This window comes from Varanus komodoensis, unplaced genomic scaffold, assembly GCF_004798865.1.
Source record: "Varanus komodoensis strain SLA01 unplaced genomic scaffold, ASM479886v1 scaffold39, whole genome shotgun sequence".
Lineage (NCBI taxonomy): Eukaryota > Metazoa > Chordata > Lepidosauria > Squamata > Varanidae > Varanus > Varanus komodoensis.
Window position 1 is genome coordinate 3,865,123 of NW_025335922.1, and position 25,427 is coordinate 3,890,549.

Consider the following 25,427-nt stretch of genomic DNA (forward strand, 5'->3'; position numbering starts at 1 on the left):
CATAACAGAGATCAGCCATCATGTATTCTGAATATGCTGTTATTTTGCATTTCTTTCTCTCTGTTCTGTAGGACTGAAGTGGCTTTAATAGCAGGTGCAGTGAATGAAAAATCCTGGGAAGGCAAGGGAAGAATAGACCGCTCCAAGCCCTAGGAATCTATTAATAGCCTGTTTACTGTTATGTCGTCACTGGAGTACCACAGGTGTATGTTAAATAAACAAATGCTACCATGGCCAGTGTGTGTTATGTCTGTGAGGTGCTTTAAAAGAAAAAAGGTTTATTGGCTGAACGGTCCAGCAATTTTTCTGACGACTGCTATAGATTTTACCTTATTTGCAGAAACAGTGGATTAGAGGGAAACTTGTGCTTTTGTATACATGGTGATAATCTATATCCAGATCAGCAGCGCATGAATCTTGCTTGTGGTCAAACCTACTTGTTCCAGAGTCCTGAAAGAGACCCACATGATAGTGGTTTGGACCCACGATCATTATCAGGTAGAATAGGTAGAAGGAGGAAATGCTTTACATCTCTAATTACAGCAAAGAGTCTGTGGTGTATCTGTGAGGTCTACTGCAAGCCCAGGAAGTCACGGTATGCATCGATGGTTGAAGAGTGCACCTTTTTTAAATAAATCCCTTTCCTTAAGAGAAAGTCCTTCCTTTAAATTAATATTTTCTGGCCTTAGTAGTTACAAATGTATGATATCACAACAAGACCAATGATAAAATTTTATAGTCGTGTTTTATAAGCAGCTGTTGTGCTCCTGCCTGCACTTATTAAGTCAGAATAAAGAATGGCGACTTGTAGGAGTGTTAAACTGGAGACCCAGAAGATCCAGGCTCTAGTCCCCAGTCAGCCATGAAGCTCACTGGGCGACTTTGGGCCTGTCACTCACTCCTAGCCTAACTTACCTCACAGGTTTATTCCACAGGAGGAAAAGTAGCCAGATATACATGCAATACAATGCAATACTACTACTACTAATAATCCCTTGTTGTTGCTTTCCTGACTAACCTGGTATAGCAGTGACTCATCTTTCTTCCCATCAGGTATTTTGGACAGCTGAGGCTTCTTAGTAGCCAGATTCATTCCAAAGTACACAGTCACCTGCATTTGTGTAACTTCTTTTGTTATTGCAAACAGTTACTGTGTGCTGTAACCTCCACTGCCCCTCTTTGAGTATAGTAGTCCCTTGGTGCTACTTGCCACTGTTGTCCTGTGTGCATACTCACAATCACATCTGGCCCTGAACCCAGTTTTTATTTAAGCTTGAAGAGAACTGAGAAGTCATTTGCTTGAAATTCTTGATCTGACGGGTAACTTTCACAATGTGCATATATTTCTGCATTGCAGGTTACTTGGCTTCCATTGAATGCAGCTTTGATTTTAATTGAATTGCTTGCAGTACAGTTTAGAAATTGGTTTTTTCCAGTAGCTCCATGTCAGAATTAGATTATTTGCCTGCATTTACTATTAGCCACTAAGATTGTATATGTGGATGCACTGCATGTTGTTTGAAGTTCATTCCCTTCAGCCCTTGCCCATCAATTTAAGCGGGGAAGAAAAAGCAGGCAACATTCACACAGTTTCACTTTCTCAGAAATACCTCATTTCTGGATCTCTACCCCCAGGTCTTTCACTGAGGCTTATCCAATCAGTATCTGATAAGTATAATTTAGCATAAATGCAAATCTTTTGGATAAGGCAAAGTGGACAAATAAGAATGAGAAATAACCATGTTCAAATTCTTCCTGTGGAGAAAAAAAACTCATAAAGTGTTGAGACTACGGTGGTTGATGCTTTTATTTATTTATCAGATTTATATCCTGCTGGCTCAGAGATACCCAGTTGGCTTCATGGCCAAGCAGGGACTAGAACCTAGGTCACCTGAATCCTAGTCTTGTGCTCATAACCATTACACCACACTGGCTCTCACACTATTACATTATAGGGAGTACGTAAGGAGAGGTATGTACTCCAACAGGAAGAAAGCTCTCTTTGTAAAGAAAGTTCTTGCTACATCTTCTTATATTGGCAAGATGTAGCAGGCAGGTAGATGCTTGGACCCCCTGTAGAAAGCAAATGCAGAAGAGCCTTCCGTCTCCCAAGTCACAAGAAATAACAGTTCTATTTAACTCCATGCTAGTAATATTTCATCTGGAGTATTGTGTTCTGTTTTAAGCATTGCATGTTAAAAAGTAGACAAATTAGGTCATGTTCATTGGAGAGCAACAAATGTATCCTCTGGTGTGGAAGAAAGGTTGAGGAAACTGGATAGTTTAGTCTGGAGAAGACTGCTGAGAGTGGCAGGCGGTGGGGACATACCCGAATGTCTGTCCTACAGAAAAGGCCAGTGCTTCAGGACTGAAGTCTCCTGGTGCTATTTACTGTAATCACTGTGCAGCTGCTCTGTCTTTTGCTCCTTAATGGGGTTTCTATGGAAAGAAGACAGACGGGAAAAGCAGTGGGAAAGCATGGGTGGTTCTCAAGTTTAAAGGTGACGGAGTTCCCTGATACAGTTCCATGAATGAGACAGAGTGATGTGCAATGAAAACTTTTATTGGAAGCACCTGCTGTCCACTTCTCTGGATGACAAGTTTAGATCTAATGCATATAAACTATAACCAGGTAAATATTGGTTGAATACTGGGAGAAATTTCCTTTTTATGGCAAGTGCAGTTTGAAAATGGAAGCAATTATAGAAGCAATTACTCCCTCTCTGTAGCTCTTCAAACAGCAGATGGACACCCATCTCCAGGGCATGCTCAAGATTTCTAGCACTGAGTAGGACGCTGGACTGTAAGACCCCTGCAGTACTATGATCCTGGGATTCTACAGATTGTAACTGTTATCATTATAGTGATATGAAGGTAGAATTCCATTTATCTAGAAATATGGTCTGGTATTGGAATATGCTTTGGTATTTTGCAGAGGCTTAAAAAACAATTCTTCCTAACATTTTTCTCTGTGTATGTGCCTTCTCTAAGAATATTTTCTAATAAATTACATGCTTTGATTCTGAATTGTAAATGAACAGAAGAGTTTCTGCAGCTGCTCACACATGTCTGTGTGTAGCTGTGCTTGCTGAATGATTACCAGCATCTTTCTTTTTTGTACTCAATGGGAAATGCAAAGCATACCCTGTCACCTTTGTCCTCCAGAACTGAAATGCTTCACAATCAGAACATAAATGCCAGCATCCCTAGTTGCATCGGCAAGGGAAGGAGTCCTTTACAGAGGCAAATACTGCTCAAAAGTTTAACTCAATAATTAGCAGCTGGAGTCCTCTGCTGATGAGCAGCTGAGACTATTCATCAGCAGGAAAGTCTGAATTAACCACATCTGGGTGCTGAGTTAGCCTTTTTCCCTCCATTGATATTTACTCTGCATAGTAAATGCTTAGCAATCTGTATGGTGCTTTTGTGAATTTACGAATATTATTTCTTTTCATTCTTCTGACAACCACAGTTCATCTGTAACCTAGTTCTCATGACACAATGAGCCATCCTGGATGATTATTTCTGGTGGGATTTCACCACTTCTGAAGTCAACATGGCTTTTACAAAGCGGCTTATTTTTCACAAACAGTTTACTCTGAGAATCCATGGCTTGTTGCTGTGTTGTTTAGGATGTCCTGTTTTGACATCCAAACATAGCAAGGCATCTTCATTGTGGGTAGTTGAGAACATTTAGAGAGTCAGGAATGGTGAAAATGGCTGCTTCTTCATGTGATCTTGGTATTTCCACTACCATTGTTCTTCATCCCTTGTTGGTAGTCTCCCTTCATTGCTCAAAAATCAAGAAGAAAGGGCACCAAAGAGAACACGTATACACAAACTTTTTAGAAGTATCTGCTATGATATCCTTGTGACCTCCCCCTTGGCTTTACTGATCTGCCATTTGTGTACTTTTAGTGATATGCTTCACTGCACTGCCATGCAATTTGCATAACGTCCTCCTTGGCTTTAGTGGTCTGCCATGACATTGACACTCCCAGCCACAGCTTATTACACCAGCCTGAGTGCAGCCTGGTAGTCCACACCTGTATTCATCTCTTCACATGGTGGCTTGCTCAGGGGCAGGTGGTCTGTTGTTCTCTGGCCCAGATTCTGAGTTTCTTGGGAAGAGGAAAACGCCCTCCTTGAGGTGCCTGACTCCCCACTGACCAGCAGTGTGCATTCCTGCTGGGCTATGGACCTTGCCTCAGCCTCAAGAGCCAGAACATCTTTGAAGCTGCCCAAGTCCAGCTTTTTCTTAGATGAGAACTCCTCAAGTGGAGGCATGACAACCAGCAAGACTTGGTGCTCTTCCCAGTACTATCCAAGTCCTTTTTTCTGTGCTGAGGCCACTGAAGCCATCAAGCCTCTGTACATCTGGTTCATATAATATCTGTGTACAGGAGGTGTTTTACAAAACAGGAGACAGGTTCTGGAATGGAATTCAGAAATATAAAATCGGAATTCACCACATAAATTCAGTAAAAGGGAAAAAACAAAGAGGAGGCAGGAATAAACAGGAAAGCAATCTGCAGTTGTTTACCCTGCATGTCCTTAGTCTGAATTTCAGGCTGGGTTACAAGAAGGCATGTGGTCTACCATGTACTGCCAAAGCCTTCATGGAAAAGATAGGCATTAAGGAGGGGTTTGAATGAAGGAAGAGTGGTAGCATCATGCAGTTGTTCTTGGAGACAGTTCCAGGTATATGAGGGCTGGAAGGAAGAACAGTTGACGTCATTTGAGGGAGCAGGAAACTAAGGAAAATAGATGTTGCGGAATGACAATCTCAGGAATGGTTCTCTGGATATTAATAGCAGGGAAAGAGTTCCAATTTTACATCTCTTTCCCCCCACAGTTGCCATCTCACTGTTATCTGAGGCCTGGTGTTGGAAGAAATGTGCTTGCAGTAGTGGGGCTTTGAGAAAATAACAATTCATCAAGAGCACAGATGGTTGATTTAGAACCTAATAGGTATTAACACACTATTTTCCCCAAGCTTCGCTCCTGATATTGAGATTGTGTTATCTTTGCCAAGCCTCCCCTCTTGATAACATGTTATCTTTGTCAAGCCAAGCCCCTGATAAAATCTCATTTTTCACTCAGTACTTAGCCTGATAAAATGTTATTTGCTTTTTGGCTCCACTCTCAGCAAAAGGAGGGCAGTGTATGTGGGGGAGGGAATGTTTCTTTTAAAGAGATCTCTTTCTAGTGCAGAGGCACATTTATCCCTAGGTCAAAAAAGTGGGTTATGAGAGAAAGATCAGGGACAAAAGTAAAAAGATGGTAGCTGCATGGAAGACAAAGTAGTAGGGCATTTAAGTACTCTTTTGTTGTTGTGTTAGTCCAGAAGTCATGTCCAACCCATCGCGACCCCCTGGACAACATTCCTCCAGGCCATCCTGTCCTCCACCATCCCCCAGAGTCCACTTAAGCTCACACGAACTGCTTCAGTGACTCCATCTAGCCACCTCATCCTCTGCTCTGCCGTCCCCTTCTTCTTTTGCCATCTATTGTTCCCAGCATTAGGCTCTTCTCCAGGGAGTCCTTCCTTCTCATTAGGTGGCCAAAGTATTTGAGTTTCACCTTCAGGATCTGGGCTTCTAAAGAGCAGTCAGGGTTGATCTCCTCTAGGACTGACCGGTTTGATCGTCTTGCAGTCCAAGAGACTCGCAGGGGTCTCCTCCAGCACCACAATTCAAAGGCCTTAATTCTTCAGCACTCAGCCTTCCTTATAGTCCAACTTTCACAGCCATACATTGCAACTGGGAAAACCATAGCCTTGACCAGGGGTCGGCAACCCGTGGCTCTGGAGCCACACATGACTCTTGAATCCCTCCGCTGCAGCTCCATCTCTCAAATTATGCATCACAGCCCCCCCCCCCATCTGCGACCCGCGCCGGCACAGCACAGCCGCCAATCTGCGACCCGCACCGGCACAGCACAGCCGCCAATCTGTTTCATAAATGCAACACACTATAGTTTTTTTATACATAGCATAAAGTTAAAGAACGATATATGCAGTGTTATTTTCATTTTAGAGATCAAAAGAGTTTTGCGGCTCCCGGTGTTTTCTTTTCTGCGGGAAACAGGTCTAAATGGCTCTTTGAGTGTTAAAGGTTGCCGACCCCTGGCCTTGACTATACGCACTTTTGTTGGTAGGATGATGTCTCTGCTTTTTAGTATGCTGTCTAGATTTGCCATAGCTTTCCTCCCCAGGAGCAAGCGTCTCTTAATTTCTTGGCTGCAGTCCCCATCTGCGGTGATCTTGGAGCCCAGGAAAATAAAATCTGTCCTACCTCCATTTCTTCCCCATCTATTTGCCAGGAAGTGAGAGGAACGGATGCCATGATCTTAGTTTTCTTAATGTTGAGTTTCAAGCCAACGTTTGCGCTCTCCTCCTTCACCTGCATCAAGAGGCTCTTTAGTTCCTCTTCACTTTCTGCCATGAGAGTGGTATCATCTGCATATCTGAGGTTGTTGATATTTCTCCCAGCAATCTTAATTCCAACTGGTGATCATCTAGCCCCGCCTTTCTCATGATGTGCTCTGCATATAAGTTAAATAGGCAGGGCGACAGTATACAGCCTTGCCAAACTCCTTTCTCAATTTTGAACCAATCAGTGGTTCCATGTCCAGTTCTTACTGTTGCTTCTTGACTCTTTACTATTCCACTTTCATTTATGAAGAAGCAAATACATGTTTGCATCTACGAAACAAAGTAGTGTTCACAGAAAATAGACTCATTGTCTATCCCAGGATTCAGTGACAGTTTGACAGGGTCTATCCTGATATGCTGGGCTACAACTTTCATCAGCCCACTGGCATGGACAATGGTCAGGAATTACTGGATTCATTGTCCAGCACATCTGGAGGTCACCAGGTTGCCTCTCCTTTCTTCCCTTTGTTTTGTCTTGACAGCTGCCTGAGCCCAAGCTGTTAGACAGAACTAAAGGTGTGAGTGTTTTGTGTTGCAGAAAGCATATGGTGGGATTTATACCCGCTTTGTGGTATGATCCTCATCTTTATTTGATGGAGGCAACTCAACTAACCCAAAGGTGCTTTCATTTAAGGAACATTCCTGAAGAATTTACAGTCCACCTACAGAACTGATTTGCATTATTGAACTCAATTGACCATGAGTCAGAAGAACTGTGCACTGAAATCAGAGACCTTATTAGGGAAGAATGTGGAAAGGTAACTCCAGTAGCAAAAAGAAAGAAAACCCTAGATGGATGACAAAAGAAACAATCACAGTTGATAAAAACAGGTGAGAAACAAAAGTAAAAGGTGACAGAAATAGGGTCAGAATTCTGAATGCAAACAATATTACCTATATGGAGAGAGGAATGCCTGACATTCAGGCTGGATTCTGAAAAGGAAGAGAAATTTCAGATTATATCTAAAACACATGTTCCCTACTGGAGCACACCAAGGAATTTCAGAAGTTCAGTCTGTGCTTTTATAGTAGACTAAAACTTTTGACTGTGTGGATCAAGAGAAGCAGATGCCTCTGAAAGGAATGGCGGTGCCTTGATTGCTCTTGGTTGTCCTGATGTCTATCCTATATCATAGGCAATCTGTACACTCTTAGGACCAAATAAGGAGAAAGAGAATGGTGTCATATAGGCAAAGGCATCAGACAAGGGTGAATTTTATCTCCCTATCTGTTCTGTGTGTATTCAGAACATACCATAAGGACAGCTGGATTAGGATCAGAGCAAGTGGTTGTGAAAATTGGGGGAAGACACATCCATAATTTAAGGTATGCAGGTGATGCCATATTGCTGGCAGAAAGCTGACATCTATCCTGGTGGCTTTTAGAGCAATGGGCCCATAAGCAGCAATAGTGCCAGACCACAAAATGAAACCAAACTTGTCTGCACACCTACACAGAGCATTTTTCTCCAATGCAACCTATTCCCTATGACAGAAGGGTGCAGATAGTAGATCTTACAGGTTCACATAAATGAGTATTTTTAGCTCAGCCATATTCATAGAAAGCTGTACATAATTTGCTTACACTGATTAGCTAAGATTAATTTTGTTTGCATGAAAAGGTGGGTGCAGAACTGCCAGGCCTGTTGAAAGTGGCTTGATGGCATTTATTTACTTATTTCAGCATTCCATAAAAAAGATAAGTTGGACATTATGAACTTTGTTTAGTTATCATGAAAGATGAGAGATGTAAAGGAAATTCAGAAGGCATGAGAGGGGGTTATAAAACCTAGAGAAAGTTGGCTTTTTAAAACTGGAAGTATTCATTGCTTTAAATAAGCAGGGGATTGAGTCTGCATGTGACCTGTGATTCCATGTTTCCACTCCTGCCATAAATCAAGCCAAACACAACATAGAAGGCCTGCTGTTCTCTGCTCTGTGTAACTATAGAGAAGGAAGGAGGAATCCTTTGGAAAAATGAGTCTCACACTCCTTAGATTGCTTTAATGTGTGTTTTTTGTTCCTTTCTGTGTACTTGCTTCCCCATGAGTATAAATAAGAGTATTTATAAGTATATCTGAATCACTGCAGAGAGATTACTACTAGTGATAATCAGAAATGCTTGCTGTAAATATTCTTCCTACAGCCGTGGTAATGCAACATTGGTGGCATTTAGTTGTGTATCTTGAGCGGCCCCACCATCACCCGTTGTTCCTCATGTAGCTCTAAGAGCTGCTAATAATTACTAAAATGCTTGGTAATAACACATCTGACAGCCATTAACACATTGATGGTGTTATGCAACTATTTTCTGATAGCAGTTATATATAGGGAATTAACTGAACTCATATGGAGGAACTCACAGCTACTGTCGGGGTAGAAATTACTGGAAAAAACATGGATAGACAAGATCATGTGAATTTGTACCATGTGGCAAGTGTTCCTTTTGCCTGCCATTAAAAAAATATTTTGGTCTAAATTGCAATGATGTTGGTGGAATGCATGAGTCTCCCCTCCTCCGTAATTCACAGATTGTTATACCTGTACTCTGAGCTTGGTACTAGATGTTTGGAAAATGTTTTTCCAGTCTTATATGATACTCTGTGTCTACATACATTGTCCACTGCAAGAGACTTCTGGACATTAGTATTAATAGGAAATTGTGAATAGGAGGTAATGGGCAAATCTTTGAAAGGATAGAAATACTGATTGAGTCTAAGTCGAAAAGATGCTCCTGGAAGATGGTTGATGGCTGAACTTTAACTGTAATGTGACACAGTGGGACAGATAGTTGAGCTTTACAACATTTTTTGAAATGTTTTGAAAAAATTAGAGTAGGAAGATCTGAGTTTTGTTATGGAACAAAATGTTTTCCAACACCTTGTCAAAAGCTTGGTTTTATTTCTGATGTGCAGACAACCTTGGTATTCTGAGATTCTAGATCCTAATCTGTATTAGCTCTGACATATCAAATGTGGTACCTATAGGTACCAATGTGTTTGCAGATACCTTTCCTGCCTCTCCTGACTTTTATTTTATTTCTTAATGATCCTCTTTAAAAAAAAATGGGAGACTGGCATGCTGCAAAATGAAGTGTTGCTTCCAATGCCTTTTGGATTCAAGGACAGTTCTGTGTTTTGGTACTCAGACTCCACGTCTGCTTTGTGCACTGGTTCTTGGTCAAGTTATTTTCTTTCATTGTCACCAGCTTGCTTTCTAGTAAATAAGTCTCTTGTTTAAGCTTAAGAAAGCAAGCAAGCAAGCTTGATGGCATCCATTTTGTGAAAGTTCCCATAGCCCTCTCTCAAACCCGGTCTACTGACCCAAAAATTTTGGAGACCCCTGTTGTTTGCACTGATGAGTCTTCCCATCTCTGTCTGTCCATCTGTGTGTCCCCCAGACAGACACACAAAACTTGGATGTAGGACTCCTTTTTGAACAGAATGAATTCTTCTTTAACTCTCACGGGCACTAATACACCTCGAACAGACAGTGTAATTGCCCTCCTCTGGGTCCATTTCATGTAATTACAGATCTCAGCTAGTTGTTTACAGGCCCTCTCCTGGGCACTGATAATCGTTCCCTTGTAAGCTGTATCAGTTATTTAAAAAATGCTTGGCATGGATACCTTCCTTTAAAAAAAAGGATCCCAAAACTGTGATAGCAGAGCATCAAGGAACTAACAAACAAAAACAGCTGAAACACATTCTGTGCAGCTTTGTAAAAGACCCTTCCATCCTTTAACGTATGTCTCTAGCAAGAACAGTGCTTAACCACATTTTGAATTCGAGTTTGTAGTTGTCACTGGAGTAAGCAGAATCTGACAGTGATAAACTGTTTACTACATAAACAAAATGCTTTTTAGAGAACCATCCAAAGGAGAGGTGAGCCTGCAACCTAGTACAAGATGTTGTTGAACCACCTGGAAACAGTGACCATAGTACTATCAAGCTTAATATATATTTAAGAAAAACATTGCCAAGGAAGCCCACAGAGTCACATTTGACTTCAAAAGAGGAAACTTCTCAAAAATGAAAGATCTGGTAGAGAGAAGTTAAGAGGGATAAATTCCTTCCGAATTCTTGGAGCTTACTCAAAACTGCACTAATAAAGTTCATCTAGAATGTTTGCCTCCAGTCAGGAAAAATACGACAAAGACCAGGAGGTCAGCAGTATGGTTAATTAGCAAGATCAAAGATGCTGTAATGGAAAATAAGGCTTCCGTAAGAACATGTAGAAGTCTTCCCCAAATGAAAAAAGAGCACAAGCTTGCACAACTGAGATCAAGCAGAGAGTAAGAGATGCAAAACACATTTTGAGGAGCAAATCACTAAAAACATCAAGATTCTCAATAGGGAATATATTCAGTATAGCAGGATTAGGAGATCAGCTAGGGAAGCTGTTGGACCAACAATAGAGCTGCAGGAGTACTAATAGAAAATAAGGATATTTTCTTCCCTGAAGAAGATATAGAACAGATACATGTGCCTGAACTGATGTTTAAAAAGGAAGCCTGGGGAATTGAGGCAAACAGTCAGGGAAAGGATACAACATCGGGAGTTGTTTAGTTTAGAAAAAAAAAGGTGAACAAGATCATGATATGGTGTACAGAATTATGCATAGCGTGGAGAAAGGTGGTAAACATTTTTCTCCTTCTCGGAATGCTAGAATCCTGAGTCACCCCATGAAGCTTATTGGTGGAAAATGAAGGACACAGCGAATTCATGTCTACAAGATGTAGAGATGGTCATCAATTTGGATGGCTTTAAAAGCAGATTGGACAAATCCATTCAGAAGGTTATCAGTGGCTTCTGACTATATGCGACCTTCAGTATCAAAGACAGGATGTGTGTGTGCACTAGTTGCTGAGGAATATGGGCGGGAAGGTGCTGTGTCCTGCTGGTGCATTCCTAGGGGCATCTGATTACCGCTACCTGAACAGAATATTGGACTAGACAGACCTTGGTCTGATTCAGAGCTGCTCTTAGGTTGCAAATGAAACTGAAAGTAGGAAACTCCGGACAGACAAAAGGAAGTCGCTTAATTAAAGTATAGAATTTACTGCCACAGGAGCTAGTGATGAGCTCCCAATTTGGATGGCTTTAAAATGAAGATTAGAAAACCTCATGGAGGTGAAAACTATTGGTAGCTTGTATTCCTGATGGATACACAGTACCTTCAGTATATGCTGATCTGTAGAAGTTGCTGGGAAGCATGGGTAGGTGGGCACTGTTGTACCCAAGTCTGCTTGTGGGTGTCCTTTGCTCAGCTTGGATGCCCACTGTGTGAACAGCATGATAGCCTAGATAAGTGTTGGCGAACCCCTGGCGCGCGTGCCACAGCGGGCACGCAGAGCCCTCTCTGTTGGCACATGAGCCAAGTCTCCCCAGCATCACGCCAGCAGCTGAGCATCGGAGGACAGCGTACATAGGGGACATGCACACAGTCGGGAAGGAGTAGTGGTGCCAGGCAATGACATCACAACGCGCAATTCATTAGCTGCGACTTGTCCAAGCTTTCTCATGGCCAGTCAGTGCACTAAGGAGATATCTATCTATCTATCTATCTATCTATCTATCTATCTATCTATCTATCTATGCTCTTGTACTGACTGTGAGTTTGTTTTTTCTAAACTAAAACCTCAGTTTTCAGGTTTTATTGTAGTGTTGGCACTATGCGATAAATAAGTGGGTTTTGGGTTGCAGTTTGGGCACTCGGTCTCTAAAAGGTTCTCCATCACTGGGTTAGGGTTACAAAAACAGGGTGTCCTGGCATGGTTTTGATGGTTGGAATGTGTTTAGAATGGGCAGAAATGATGAGCTATGCAGAAAAAGCTACTGAAGGAAGGTTTTTTCAAAATCTCTCTTTTCGATGGAACTTTCACCCTCTATTAGGGTTAGGTGTGTGCACCAGGGTAGGGTTAGGGCAGTGGTAGTGAACCTATGGTACATGTGCCACAGTGGGCACACAGAGCCCTCTCTGTCAGCATGCGAGCCAAGTCACCCCAGCATCGCCCCAGCAGCCGAGCATCGGATAACAGTGCACATAGGGGCCATGCGCATGCTCGGAAAGGAGTAGCATATCAGGCAATGATGTCATGAGTCACAACTCATTAACTGCGACTCGTCCGAGCTTTGGCATGGCCGGTCAGTGCAATGGCAAGCATATATATATATTTGCTTGGACTGGCTGTAAGTTATTTTTTCTAAACTAAAAGCTCATTTTTCAGGTTTGATGGTAGTGTTTGCACTTTGTGATAAATAAGTGGGTTTTGAGTTGCATTTTGGGCACTCGGTCTCTAAAAGGTTTGCCATCACTGGCCTGGATGGACTCTCAGATCAACCTTCTTCCTAGGTTCTTATGGAAGCTTAGTTGAATCTGATGAAAGCAAAGCATCTACAAGCAGATTTTCATGTTGTTTTCCCCCTCAGTTGTGCTAATTCAACTGTGTTAGAGAAGAAGTAAAATTCAGTTTGCTTAACCATCCATCCTTGCAAGTATGAATGGTGGAAAAAAAACCCAATGTGTGTATCAAGAATAAAGCAGGCACTTTATCAGCCATTAGTATAGTTTATACCAGTTATGTGGAAAGTAGATGTAAGGGTGATGCTGTACTCTCCAGCCCTTTTAATTGCAGAGTGGAGTGAACTAATGAGCAGTGGTCACCTCCTCCAGCATTCTGCCTTCTAGCTATATAAACTTGGGGATGGGAGTTTGGAGGATATGTGATTATAATGAGCTATAATCGTGTAAAACATTGTTGTTTTAGAAAACTCAATTTAAGGGGAGGATCTGTAGCTCGGTGGTTGTTCTTGTGACATGCTGTCAAATGATCTCTAGCTCTATGAATTAGACCCTGTGAATGAAAGCCCTCCAAAATGTCCTGTCCTTGATAGCCCTGCTCAGCGCTTGCAAACTCCAGGCTGGAATTGATTGGTGGGGCCTGACTTGATAGAAGGAAACTTCCCACATTCCTTATTCTGTTGTCCCCAGTTAGAACAAGACTCTGCATGGTACAATGCGGTGTAACTGCTGCTGGACAACCTCCTCAAGTTTCAGGCCAGAGACATAGTGTGTAGGCCAGGGAAAAGAATTATGGCCACACTGCATAGTAAACTTATCATTTTGGAGCGCAAGAGATATGGGCTGGCTATGAACCTTCACTTTGAACACAACCCATATAGGTTCTGCACACAGCTGTTTACTGGTGAACAAAATGGAAGGTGCCACTCTGGTTCCTGCGATGTGGTTGCTGTGCCCCTCCTGATTCCACTCCACACTGATACTGAAGAACCCATGTGGGAGGTACAAGGTAATAAAACTTGTACTAATGCTCCTCCACATAGCCACCCATTTTTTCATCCTAGGATCCTGCGTGTGGTTGCCTATCAAGCATGGTTTATATGGGTTGTACCCACTCTTAGTTCTACTTAGAGTGGATCCACTGAACTGAATGTGTCATATGTTGCATTCACAGTGGATAAAACCTATGGGATGCAATCCTGTGTTAGAACCAAAGTGTCTTGGAACAGCAAAGGAAACAGTAATTGTAGCACTTTTGTAGAACAGTAAAGGGTGGGGAAAATCTGACAGTAGCCTTATGCGTGTTCGTGTGCATAGTCCCTTCAGGATCTTTTGGAGAAAAGGGGTTTCAATGGGTTTTTCTGAAATGTGAACATTAAACCCTCTCCCAGTCAACATCTGTCATTTTCCTCTTTTACTGCAGATGGAAAGCCAGTGTCCCTGTCTGCGATGGAATCTCAGCCCCATAGCCCTCGTTACACAGCCACAAGTCAGCGTGAAAGGGAAAGCCTGGAGGTACGCATGCGGGAAGTGGAAGAGGAAAACCGAGCACTCCGGAAACAGCTCAGCCTGGTGCAGAGCCGGGGCCTGTCCCATCGCCGAGGCAATCACTCAAAGACTTACTCCATGGAGGAAGGGACTGGGGACAGCGAAAGCATGCGAGCTGGCATTGTGGCAGGGAACAGCTCTGAGTGTGGCCAGCAACCGGCAGTGGAGAAGTGCGAGGTAGGCATTTTTTGTCCCACTAATGCCCTGCTCCCGCTTCTGAAAGTGCAGCCTGCATTTGGGAAGAGTCATGGCTGAATTCTGATTCCGATCACAGTTGTGACAAAGAAGCAGTGTGAGTGAATGACAGTGAGAGAGAAACCTTGCCCATGCATGGTGCAAATGAGAGAAGTGAAAGAGACAGAGCAAGACAGGCAGACAAGCGGCCTTGTTTGGGATAATACCCTTAACATGGGCTCTTGGAAACACATCTACCAATTCCACATCCACTATCTTCTGTAAAATGCATCATTTTCAACAAGCATGCATGGGCTTGGTAATTGCAGTTTAGGAAATTGATGAGGAAATGGGAGGAAGGAACACCACAGGGAATCCATCCTGATAGAATAGAAACTATGAAAAGGTTTCCAAACACAGAGGGAAAATTGATGCAGTATTCAGGAGAAAAGACAATTGCTTTAATATACATGCATACTTTGTGTTGGAAAACAATGATGCTTAAGGGTAGCCATTCAGTAACATGCCGACAAGTGCAACAGGAATGCAAAAGGCAGCCTTGGTAGGATCCGTTGTATTGCCCAAGATAATATAAATTGTTGCATTGTCATCTTCAAGAGCTGGTGGGAAGTTTGTTCCACTTAAAAGTTTGTTAAACTCGGAAACTGGAATATTATCATATAAACTCTATCATGTATGATAGATTTTCCACAATGATTGCTTATGGCCAGTACTTAATCTGCAAAATGGGACTGTCTATCTTTACAGGGTTGTTGTAGAAATGAATGAAGTATGAATTTTAAAGTGCTGAGCCCATAATGAATACTGCATAAGTGGGGATAATAATATTGATGATAAAACATTAAGGAGCATTATTATAGTTCTTTTCTGCTTCCATAGATGTGAAACTTCTTGTCAATAGACAAGTTTCTTTTTCATATGCAAACAAACTGGGATGCTAGCAAAGTTCTCCAGGGCAGGCTCACATCTAACTTTGGGGCCTCTGAAAAGTGGCAAGTGAGCTTCTGAAACCACAAAGCCCTTCTATGCTTTGGGTTGAAATACATGCTGGAGAAACATGGTTTTCTCCCCAGTCCCCAATCAGTCTTTCTGCCAGCACTACCTCTCTCAATGCTCCAAACCCTAATTAATGGCTGGTCTGCAGCAGTGTTGCAGCATGATGGAAGAAAGAAATGCAGCAGCCTCCAGAAGAATGCAGTGTCCCATGCATCACTGGGTCCAAGCATGCTCCATTTCAGCTTGCTGGGATCTAGATCAGAGACAAGGACAAAAGCCTTCCTCTTTCCCTTTTTGAATGTAAACTGCTGCCACTGCCAAGCTAGGAATCACCTTAAGCAGAAGAGAAGGAGGATATATGGGAAAATTGGGCTTGTCAGGGAGGGGTTTAGGAAACATCAAGGAGAGGGCTATTTTCCAAGTCTGGAACTGAACAGAAAAATAAACAGAACCTTTCTGATTTTATTCAGTTAATTTCTGACTTAGTTTGAGGCGGACAGGGACAAAGCTATCTATTGCTATCAGTAAACATCTCAAGCTTTCTGATTCAGTCACTCCAGCAGACACAAAAACCCTTTAGTGAACATATCAAAACCCCCAAATAAGGCAGTTTTCCCAAAGATATGAAATTCTTAACTGTGCCAGTGATTTCTTTAGTACTTATAAAACATTGCTATCCCTGTAGTATATGTTCTTCCAAATTGTATTCGTGATGGTCATTTGTGATTCTCATTTGTGATATTCAGTCCTTCATTTAACAACAGCAAAAAGGGAAAGGAGGAGGTGATACCTCACTTGAACAGAAGAAAATTATGTTCTCTGGGGAAAGTTAACAGAATAAGCCAAGGATAAATCAATAAACCATGGTATCAGCAAGTTCTGGAAATAGCTGCAGGCTGCTATTGGGAAGCTCAGTTCCTAATTCCATAGCATAGATTAGAGCAACTGGCCAGAATATTTTTCCCCCACAAGGAAACAGTTCCAACCAATCAACTGAAAACCTACAACTGAAAGGAAGAATTTCAACAGTTTTAGACTCTGACAATGTGTGCTGCTGCTTCATGCACTTTTTCAATGGAAAATGAAATTAGATTCGGTCAATGTGCAACATGAATACTGCAGCCCTATAAACAGTCATCTGGGTGCAAGACTTGTAGCGGGACTTATTTCCAAGTAATTACTAAAGGATTGCATTGTAAATGTCTAATGGGTCATATTGAACAAGAGAACTTTTAGATTCTAAAACCGAAATGTTTCCTATCTATTCTTCTGGACTTATGAATAAAAAAATCATATGTACTAGTACTGGCACAAGTTTTCCTGTGAGTGGCACAGGGAATAAGCAGATAGTAATTCTAGAAAATTGGACTACCCACACATAAGAGTGCATGACCTGGACCACCCATGCACAAAAGAACTATCAGCAAGCTCACAGTAACCTCAAGTTTTGGAGATATGCAAAACATCTTCATGTGGTAGAGAGGCTTACAAGGGCAAAAGAAAAAAAATCCAAAACAAATCCGTTATACTCTGTAGTACGGAAAAGAAACCTAAAAAATAAATCAAAACAGGCAAACAGATAACTGGGTGGGAAGGGGATTAGAATAAAATGGCTGTAACACAAACATAAGAGCATAAGAAAAGTTATGCTCAATTATACCAACGGTCCATCAAGTTCAACATTCTGTTCACATAGTAGCAAACCTGCTACTTATAGGAAGATCAGAAGTTATGCAGACAGAGCCATCTCATTCTAGATAAAGTTACTTTAAAATGTCCCATGGGGTGTGGACAGAGATTGTGCATAGATATTAACCCAGAAATGAAATAATTAAATGTAAGTGGGATTGAGTGCAAGTGTGGCCACCTTCCTTCTTCCAAATGGAGAAAGGTCTCCCAAAACAGATGAAGCAGGTCTGACTAGACTTAGTGGGCACAGAATAAGGACTAACTGGTTAAGGGAGAGAAAAGTCACACTGGCAAGGACAGGGAATTGAAAGGAAGGCAGTAGCTGGGACTCCAGTATCCTATTGACTGGACATTGATGGAGTGTTTAGACTCATCTAGTCTATCTCTGTGTTGAAGAGTTTGCAGAGTCCATGTGAGAACTAGGGGTAGAGAAATCCTGGTAATAAAAGGGATACTGAGAGGTAATTACCTCCCTTGCAAATAGATCAGTTCCTCAACACATGTGAGTCCAATTGACATTACTTCCCATAAGGATCAGGAGACTGATCAGGCAGCAAGCTAGTCAATGCACCGACAAACATCCACATCTTTGCTCATCTACACTCAACTAGACATTTCAGAATGAATAGTTGCTGCTGCAACTAAAATGCCCAATTCTCTTTCTCCTCTTGCACTTTTTCTAATAATGAAGAATGCAAGATACAACATTATCACATGGTGAGAGCTTTGAACTCCTGCTGTCAGCAAGTAGAACAGGTACTACACAGCTTGCGATGTGATGTTGCCACTCTTAGATATTGCAGAGAGAGGAAGGAGGGGAATGTTCTGTTTGGCAGACACTGTCCCCTAAAGAGTCTCAATAAATGCTTCTAAAATGGAAATCTATTGTGATATTTATTTAAAGTTTTTATATACCATCCAATCATTATAAAATCTCAGGATGGCTAATGCCTTTTCTGTTGCAAAAGGATCATGCACTATTTTGTTTCATTGTCTTTTTACAACCATCCACTTAAACCACATTTTCCCACTGCAGTCATGCTCCTGCTACCATAACCTTCCGTCCTTCCATCCATCCATCCATCCTTATTTATTTATTCATTTATTTATTTAGAGAGCTTCAATGCCACCCCATTCGCTGAAGCCTCGGGGCAGCTCACAACAATAAACAAACAATAGCAATATAAAAACAATACAATTGCAGACGTCCTGGCCAAAGATGTAAAATAAATAAATAATATTAGCAATTAAAATGGCATTTAAATAAAAAGGTCTTCACCTGGCGCCAAAAAACAAATAACTTCTTATAATGTTGTCTTAGGTCCTGTTTGGTTATGAGCTTTCTGTGCTTTAGAGATACTGCAGAACCTTTTGAAACAACTAATATGTTTTGGAGGAAAATTATGAATGACCTCTGATTAGTTTATGACTTACATTTTATTCCTCTATATTTTGGGAAGGTAGGAGGGAGAGAATTAGAAGGAAAGTCTAGAAGCATGCAAATAAACTCCTTCCCATTTCTCTTGAATTAAAGTTGAATTTTGGTAGGTTGACTCTCCAAAGGCTCAAAGATATATGGTGCTAAAGTCAATTTTGAAAATAGCTGCTAAAAAAGGTGATTATATTAGATGGCCTTTCAGATTATAATGACTTTGACCAATAAATTTACTTGCTCTGCAGGAGATTAGTGTTTTGCTACAGGGAATGGAAATGTAAAACTTGAAGCTTCCTTTGTGCTTGCTGTGCACCTATCTCTTGTGGTATTTCCATGGTGAAATAGCTTTCACTTTTCCAGTTTAAGAGTCACACAGTAATTCAGTGAAAGAATGCAAGCTTAATTTAAGCATCCCTATTATCAGATTTGCCTTCAGGGTTCTCATCATTTATCCTATTACTGGAAATGCCAGCTATGTGTTTACATGAGAGTCCCCTATTCAGTACCTCCTCCATTACCATGGTGTGTTTTCCATAGCAGATTATTTGAGTTGCCTTTTCCTTGAGGTAAAGATTGAAAAGATTTAAGACCAGAGAGCAGTGCTTAAGAGAAAGATTGCAATATAGTACAAGGCAGCGAAATTAATCAGCATCATATTTCTGCTGCTACTCACTCATTTGGAGGGACCCAATGACTTGGGTAGAAGCAGAAAGTGCCTCTGTTTAACTACTCACAAGTAGATGTAGGCTGTGAACTCTTAGAGAAGCATGGTGATTATTGCTGTTTTGGCAATTGGCTTGAGGAGGAAATTGCTAATGGCATGAAAATAAGCACAATTTAAAAAAAAATACATCTGGAGTGGAGAATGCAATAGGGAGAAGGAAGAACTGTTAGAGGACAATAGAGGCCTGGAGGAGAACTGCAAGATTACAGAGAAGTTAAACTGGTTCACTGTGGAAGACTTTGGAAATATACTTCAATCTGAAGCACTTGTTTCAGAAAGGAAATCTGATGAGTTATGTTAATTAATGGTTAATAAGTAATTTGAGCTGGGTGGCATTCATTTCAGAGTTCATTAGAAGGTTAAATGAAAATATGTGGACCTTCTATAAAGAAACTTTGAAGCTTATAGAACACAGTTTGTTTGTTTTTTAAATCCCAGATTGAGTCCACCAAGTAAACAACAATTCTGTCCCAGGAAAATTGGTAGAAAATATTAAAACTAAATTTGTTAAGCACACAGAAGAACAAGTTTTGCTGTGGAAGAATCAGCAAGGCTTCTACAGTGGAAAGTTCTGTTTCACAAACAGTTTGAGATTCTCATGACTGTCAACAAGTATGTCAATCTAGGTGTTCCAGTAGATACTGGAAATGATTAAGAATTGGATTGAAACTAAAACTGTCAGCCTCATGCTATAAATCTATTGTCTGGCTGCACTTGTATTGTGTACAGTTCTGGTCACCTGATCCATTTCAAAAGGGGATCACAGTACCCAAAAAAGTACAGGTAAGAGCATGTCCAACAACCAGGGACATTTAGTATCTTCTGAGAGAGGAAAGGGCAAAGCCTTCTAAGTATGTTAATCTAAATGGGAAAAAAGATGACTAGAAGAGGAATTAGATGGTTCTGCCCCACCTCCCAAAAATGATGAATGCTGCTGTGAGAGTAGATGGAGAATGGGTGGTAGATTCAGAATAGACAAAGGCAAGTATTATTTCTCCCAGTGTGCAATTAACTTTCAACTTGGACACAATGAATTTGGAGTCTGATCCCAAAAGGATTTGAAATTGCTGCAGTTGTTGATGATGATGTTAACATTATTCAGTGTTCTCAAGACCACCCAGTGAGATCTAAACCTGTGGTCTCTGTTGTTTGTCTAGTTTTTACTGTAAAAAACAATGATGTCAGGTAGTAATCAAAACATGAAACAGCAGGCATATTTCCTCTGTTTTCTTTATGATGCTTTTAGAGGGGATAACTTAATGAAATCTCTTGCTTCTTGGATTATAGAACATTACTGCGAAACAGTTAAGGAGGGAAGTCATTTCAGGTTGAATCTGGTCAGTCCAGGTAGACAGAAATCTCTCTTCAGATTCTTTTTTTACTCCTTTACATCTCAGTCGTATATCATCATCTCAGAAATAAACCACAATGAGTTGAATGAGACTTTCTCCAAAGTCATGTGTATAGGATTGCAGCCTTAATAGCTAGGTGCAGGGAAATTTATCCACTTATCCACAAAAACATTTGGAACCCCAGACATTGGGAATCTCACAGGCAAAAACTATCTTGGAATGGGGCTGTCCAGAATGAAAAAAACACTCTCCCAGGAAATAATTAAATCCCACCTCCCATTGCTACTCCTCTTTTCCCAATCATACCCTCTCAAATTTGCTTTCCCATCATCATTCACAAGAGCATCTGCTCAGGAGCAGTTTTTCCCTCTAGGGATCATGGAACTGAATTACAAACCCATGGTCCTCAATGGGATAAGCCAGTGAGAGATCTTAGGGTATATTCTCCCTCCCCAGGGTGATACTTTTTTCTACTGGGGCAGATGAAAGAGGTAGCAGGAAGTGTTGGGATTAGGGTGCGAACAGAATTAAGGCAAAATTAGGCTACATTCTTTTTCAGCATGTAGCTTCCACCTTTGTTTCTTCTTACAAGATGGAGGTGTCAGCATAATTAAATGCACATGTTTAGAATTCTTGCCTGATGCCAAGTTGTTACTGGACACATACACTCTCCCCAAGTTCACCACCCATTAAATATTTCACCAGCATGGTACTCCTGATGTCCCAAACTGTGTCAATAATTTGGAAACAGTAGGAATCCTCTTTATTTTTCCAGGATAATGTTTTTATTTTGCATGGGGAAGCTTAAAGTTAAAAGCCATCCTTTTCATGATGTTCTAAATTATCTATCTAGAATGAGTGAACTCTCCCTAGCAATGGTTGTTGTGGTGGTTGGTGTGGTTGTTTCTAATTATACTTGAGGATGTTCAACTTCTTTCTGGGCTTGGGAAAACTAGTATATATATTTTTTTAATTTCCTGCCCATGCTTAATTAATATAAGAAATAATGAAAGCATCAGCTTCCATATATCAATGATTTCAAAATATACATGCCAGTACTGCTTTTTAAAATATTTTAAGAAAACAGAAGAGGGTTAACATTAAACAATTACAATTTGTCAGCCTGAACAATTGCCATTATAGAGAGGACTGTGTACGTTCTTCCTGACTGATTAATGATAAACAAACAATTTATTGATCTTTCTTCTCCTTGCTTCTGTTTCTTCTTTATTCCCTTAGACAATCCATGTTGCCATTGTCTGTGCTGGATACAACGCAAGTCGGGATGTTGTCACGCTCGTCAAATCAGTCTTGTTTCATAGGTAACAACTCTTTATCTTGTTGCATAGTTCTTCATAAAGATGATCAAATATGACAGTTACTACATCTGATTCTGGCAAGGCTGGATTGCATTGTTATGTTAAGCAATGCAAGCATAGTAAATGATTAAAAAGCATGCAAAATAATAATGTTTCTTACATTAAAAAGCTAGTAGTTTGCTCTCCTGATGTGGCTTTACAGATCCCATGTGCAATTGCTGAACCAAAACTTTTCCACGTGTATCACAGTATCTTGAGATCAGTGGCTATACACAGTCCAATGGGTTTTAAACAGAAAAAAATCTTACAACCTGCAGCATTCACTGCCCAGCCATGGAGGCTGGAAATGCTAGAAACCTGAGGATGTTTTCCTTGTCTAAACATGTACAGGACTGTGTCCTAAAAGAAGGTAAAGACTTTTCAATTAGCAGGAACCTTCATTCTGCAAAACCAGGACTGAATCATTATGAGGATGTTCCTCATTCACTCTTAAATTATCAGATGGAAAGCTTGCATTTGCAAATGCTCGACTCAGAGGTTGGCTTTATTTATTATCATTTTAGCAGTGACCTTACAGTGAAAATTGGTTTAGAGAGGTCTCATCCTACACTTGATGTGCCATATCACAGAGCTTCCAGTGCAATTGAGTGATGAGTCAGCTGTGGGAGGAAACAGCATTCCAAACAGCTGTTGTGTTTAGAGTCTCAGAGTGACCTGTGTGAAGATGGAATTAGGTGAATTAGGTGGAAAGGGGCGGTTACTTCAGGCTTGCCTATTCTACACTCTTTTGCTAAGATGCTGTTACTTTTGGCTTTAATAATCACTATATTAAATCCCATACCTACAAGAAGTTTTTAAAGGAGAACCTGGTTGGTTTTCACATGGATTGCTGGCATTTTCCATCCAAACAATGTTCCAAGAAGTTCTTCTGATTATGACTTGATAGCTAATCCTAATGATGAGCAGTTGCAGTGCTAACAATGCAGAAAAGGGGAAGTGCAGTATTTTCTGTACAACACCGAAAAAAACCCAAGAAAACCAGAGTATTTAAAGATCGGTTTGTGCAGCCTTTTCTCGCACAGTGTTTCTGGTATGCTGCTTTTTCTTCTGCAGTACCAGGTGACTGAGCACATTCTGCTCTTCTGAAAACCTGTGTTTTGCCAGAACAGAATTCCATTCTTTCCATGCCACGTTGGGGATGAGAGGAATTGTGTTCCAATATATCTGGAAGGTGCTAGGTTATGGAAGCTGGTGTATTAGAACATGGAAACAGAGCAAGTCAGGACCCCGGGACCATCTGTTCTGCCCACTGGCTCCAGCTCATGTAATCCCCAACATGTGGTTGTCCAACTGTATTGTATGTGGAGTTCTCATAATAACATAGATTTCAGTGAACATCTGGATTTTTTTGGATTTCACTCTTATAGGAGAGTGGGTTTTTTGCTGCTGCTGTTTGTTTTGGGAGGGGCTGTAACACATTACTTGCATAGTTTTTCTGCAGGATAAAGTTTACTTTGTGTTTTTAAGACAGAACTTAGGAGGCATTCAGATGACCGCCTTTTTCCTGCATCATATGGAAATTCTTGTAGCCAGTCAAATACTAGAATCCCCTTGAAACCAGGTCATATAAAGAGCTTCCCGTATGTTGCCACAATGTCAACAATAAAAAAGTTGAAATTGTGAAACCTTTTGCATGCCTTGGCTCAGTCATCAGTTCAAACAGGCGATGGGTTGAACACTGAAAGCAGAAGAAAAACAAAAGGAAGACCAGCTATGAGATTGATGAGTTCCATGAAAGAGGTCACAGTGTTGAATTTACAAGAGCTGTGAAGGACTGTCAAGGACAGCACGTTTTCAAGAGCATTCATTCGATGCCTTGTGGAGACAATTATAAGTTGGAGGCATTTTGACAGCATGTCACAACAACATGTTGCCTTGTTTTTAAAATGCACAAAAAATCAAACACGATGGGGGAATCCACTACATGGAGGCTGCACTATTAATAATTTGTATCCACCTTCATACAGCAACTATATATTGTGCAACAATCCACATCTGCGTAGAAATATTATTCCTATAATTCAGTTTCTCCAATAGATTCTGAATGTTTTTGTCCTTCAGAGTTCTACAGCATCCTTCATTAACATGGTGTCTCCCCTGTGGACAGCATGGACAATTGTCAAGGATGGTGGGGGTTGTATTCCAAAACATTTGGAGGTTACCTGGTTGGGGAAAGTTGCTCTAGAGAGTTCGGAGAAATGAGTGAAACAAGTAGATTGGGACTTAATTTTTGTTTTGTTTTGGTTCAGTAGGATGCTTTGAAACTGTACTTGAAGTCTCAGATGAAATGGAGTTTAGTAGCTCTAGATGTGCCAATCCTGCAGAAAATCTGAGTGTTTTTAAGTCTGTTTTAGTCAATTGAGCAAGAGCAACAAAATAGTTCTCGAGTATTGGCAAGCCACAGTAAATATAATTGATATTGCTGTGTAGATGGGAGCTTGAACATGGATCTACTGTATATCGGACCTCTGAAATGGGAATTTCTGGTGCAGATACTATTTTCCAAAAGAAACTAGAATAGGATTATCATGTGTGCACTTTCACAGCACAACATTGGCACTTTCACAGCACAACATTGTGTTGACTCATTCTCTGCTTTTGTTGTTTTATCTTTTCAAATAAATAAGCAGAGGCACTATCCACTCTCCTGTGTGTATGTCCGTCCTATTCTCCAATGCATGTGGAGACACATTCAGCATTTCCTTTCTAGTCTACAATGTACTCTGCAGTTCCTCTTCCAAAAATTGGAGCCCTTGGGTTCCTTGAGATGTAGGTCTCCATAGTCCCACTTCTACCTTTGAAGAAAAAGTTATTTCATAGTATGATGATGCATTTTTCCCATGGAGTAAGATTAGAGATTCTCTAGTTCCAGCTCTGCAGTGCTGTATTCAGAACATCTAATGTGTTTATAACTGGATATGTTTTTCCTTATTGTCTAGCTATATACCTGCTTGGTACTTGACCGTAATTGTGGCCTTGTGATTCTTCTTGTTTGTACATGCAGACACAGCACATAGTACGTATCTCACCACTCAATAAGGTGACTGGATGACTCTCAACAGAAACTGTAAATTATGTTCTTAAAAGTATAATGTGAGGTTACGTGGAAGTTGCATATGCCATGGCCACTGCAAAATGTGTTATTTATTTATTTATTTATTTATTTGCAACATTATATACCACTCCACATTTAAACAGATTGTAGGGTGGTGAGCCATAAAAGATAAAAGGAAGCACCATGCTGAAACAAACACTAAACCAAAAAAATTAACCTCTTCTGTTTTGAACCGAATGCTAATCTATACTGGCTGGTAAGTGAAGGAAGGCTTCCTGAAATAAAGATGTCTTCAGAAGATGGCATAATAAACACA

At 40.8% G+C, this 25,427-nt stretch overlaps 1 protein-coding gene across 1 annotated transcript in view; it reads left to right on the top strand.

The window, feature by feature from the left end:
• LARGE1 (LARGE xylosyl- and glucuronyltransferase 1) overlaps positions 1–25,427 on the top strand; it is a 386,604-nt gene that overhangs the window by 155,126 nt on the left and 206,051 nt on the right. Inside the window, exons 3-4 of the mRNA XM_044441252.1 lie at positions 14,162–14,463; positions 21,917–21,999. Of these exons, the coding sequence (XP_044297187.1) occupies positions 14,162–14,463; positions 21,917–21,999 (385 nt within the window). The remainder of the gene's footprint in view (positions 1–14,161; positions 14,464–21,916; positions 22,000–25,427) is intronic.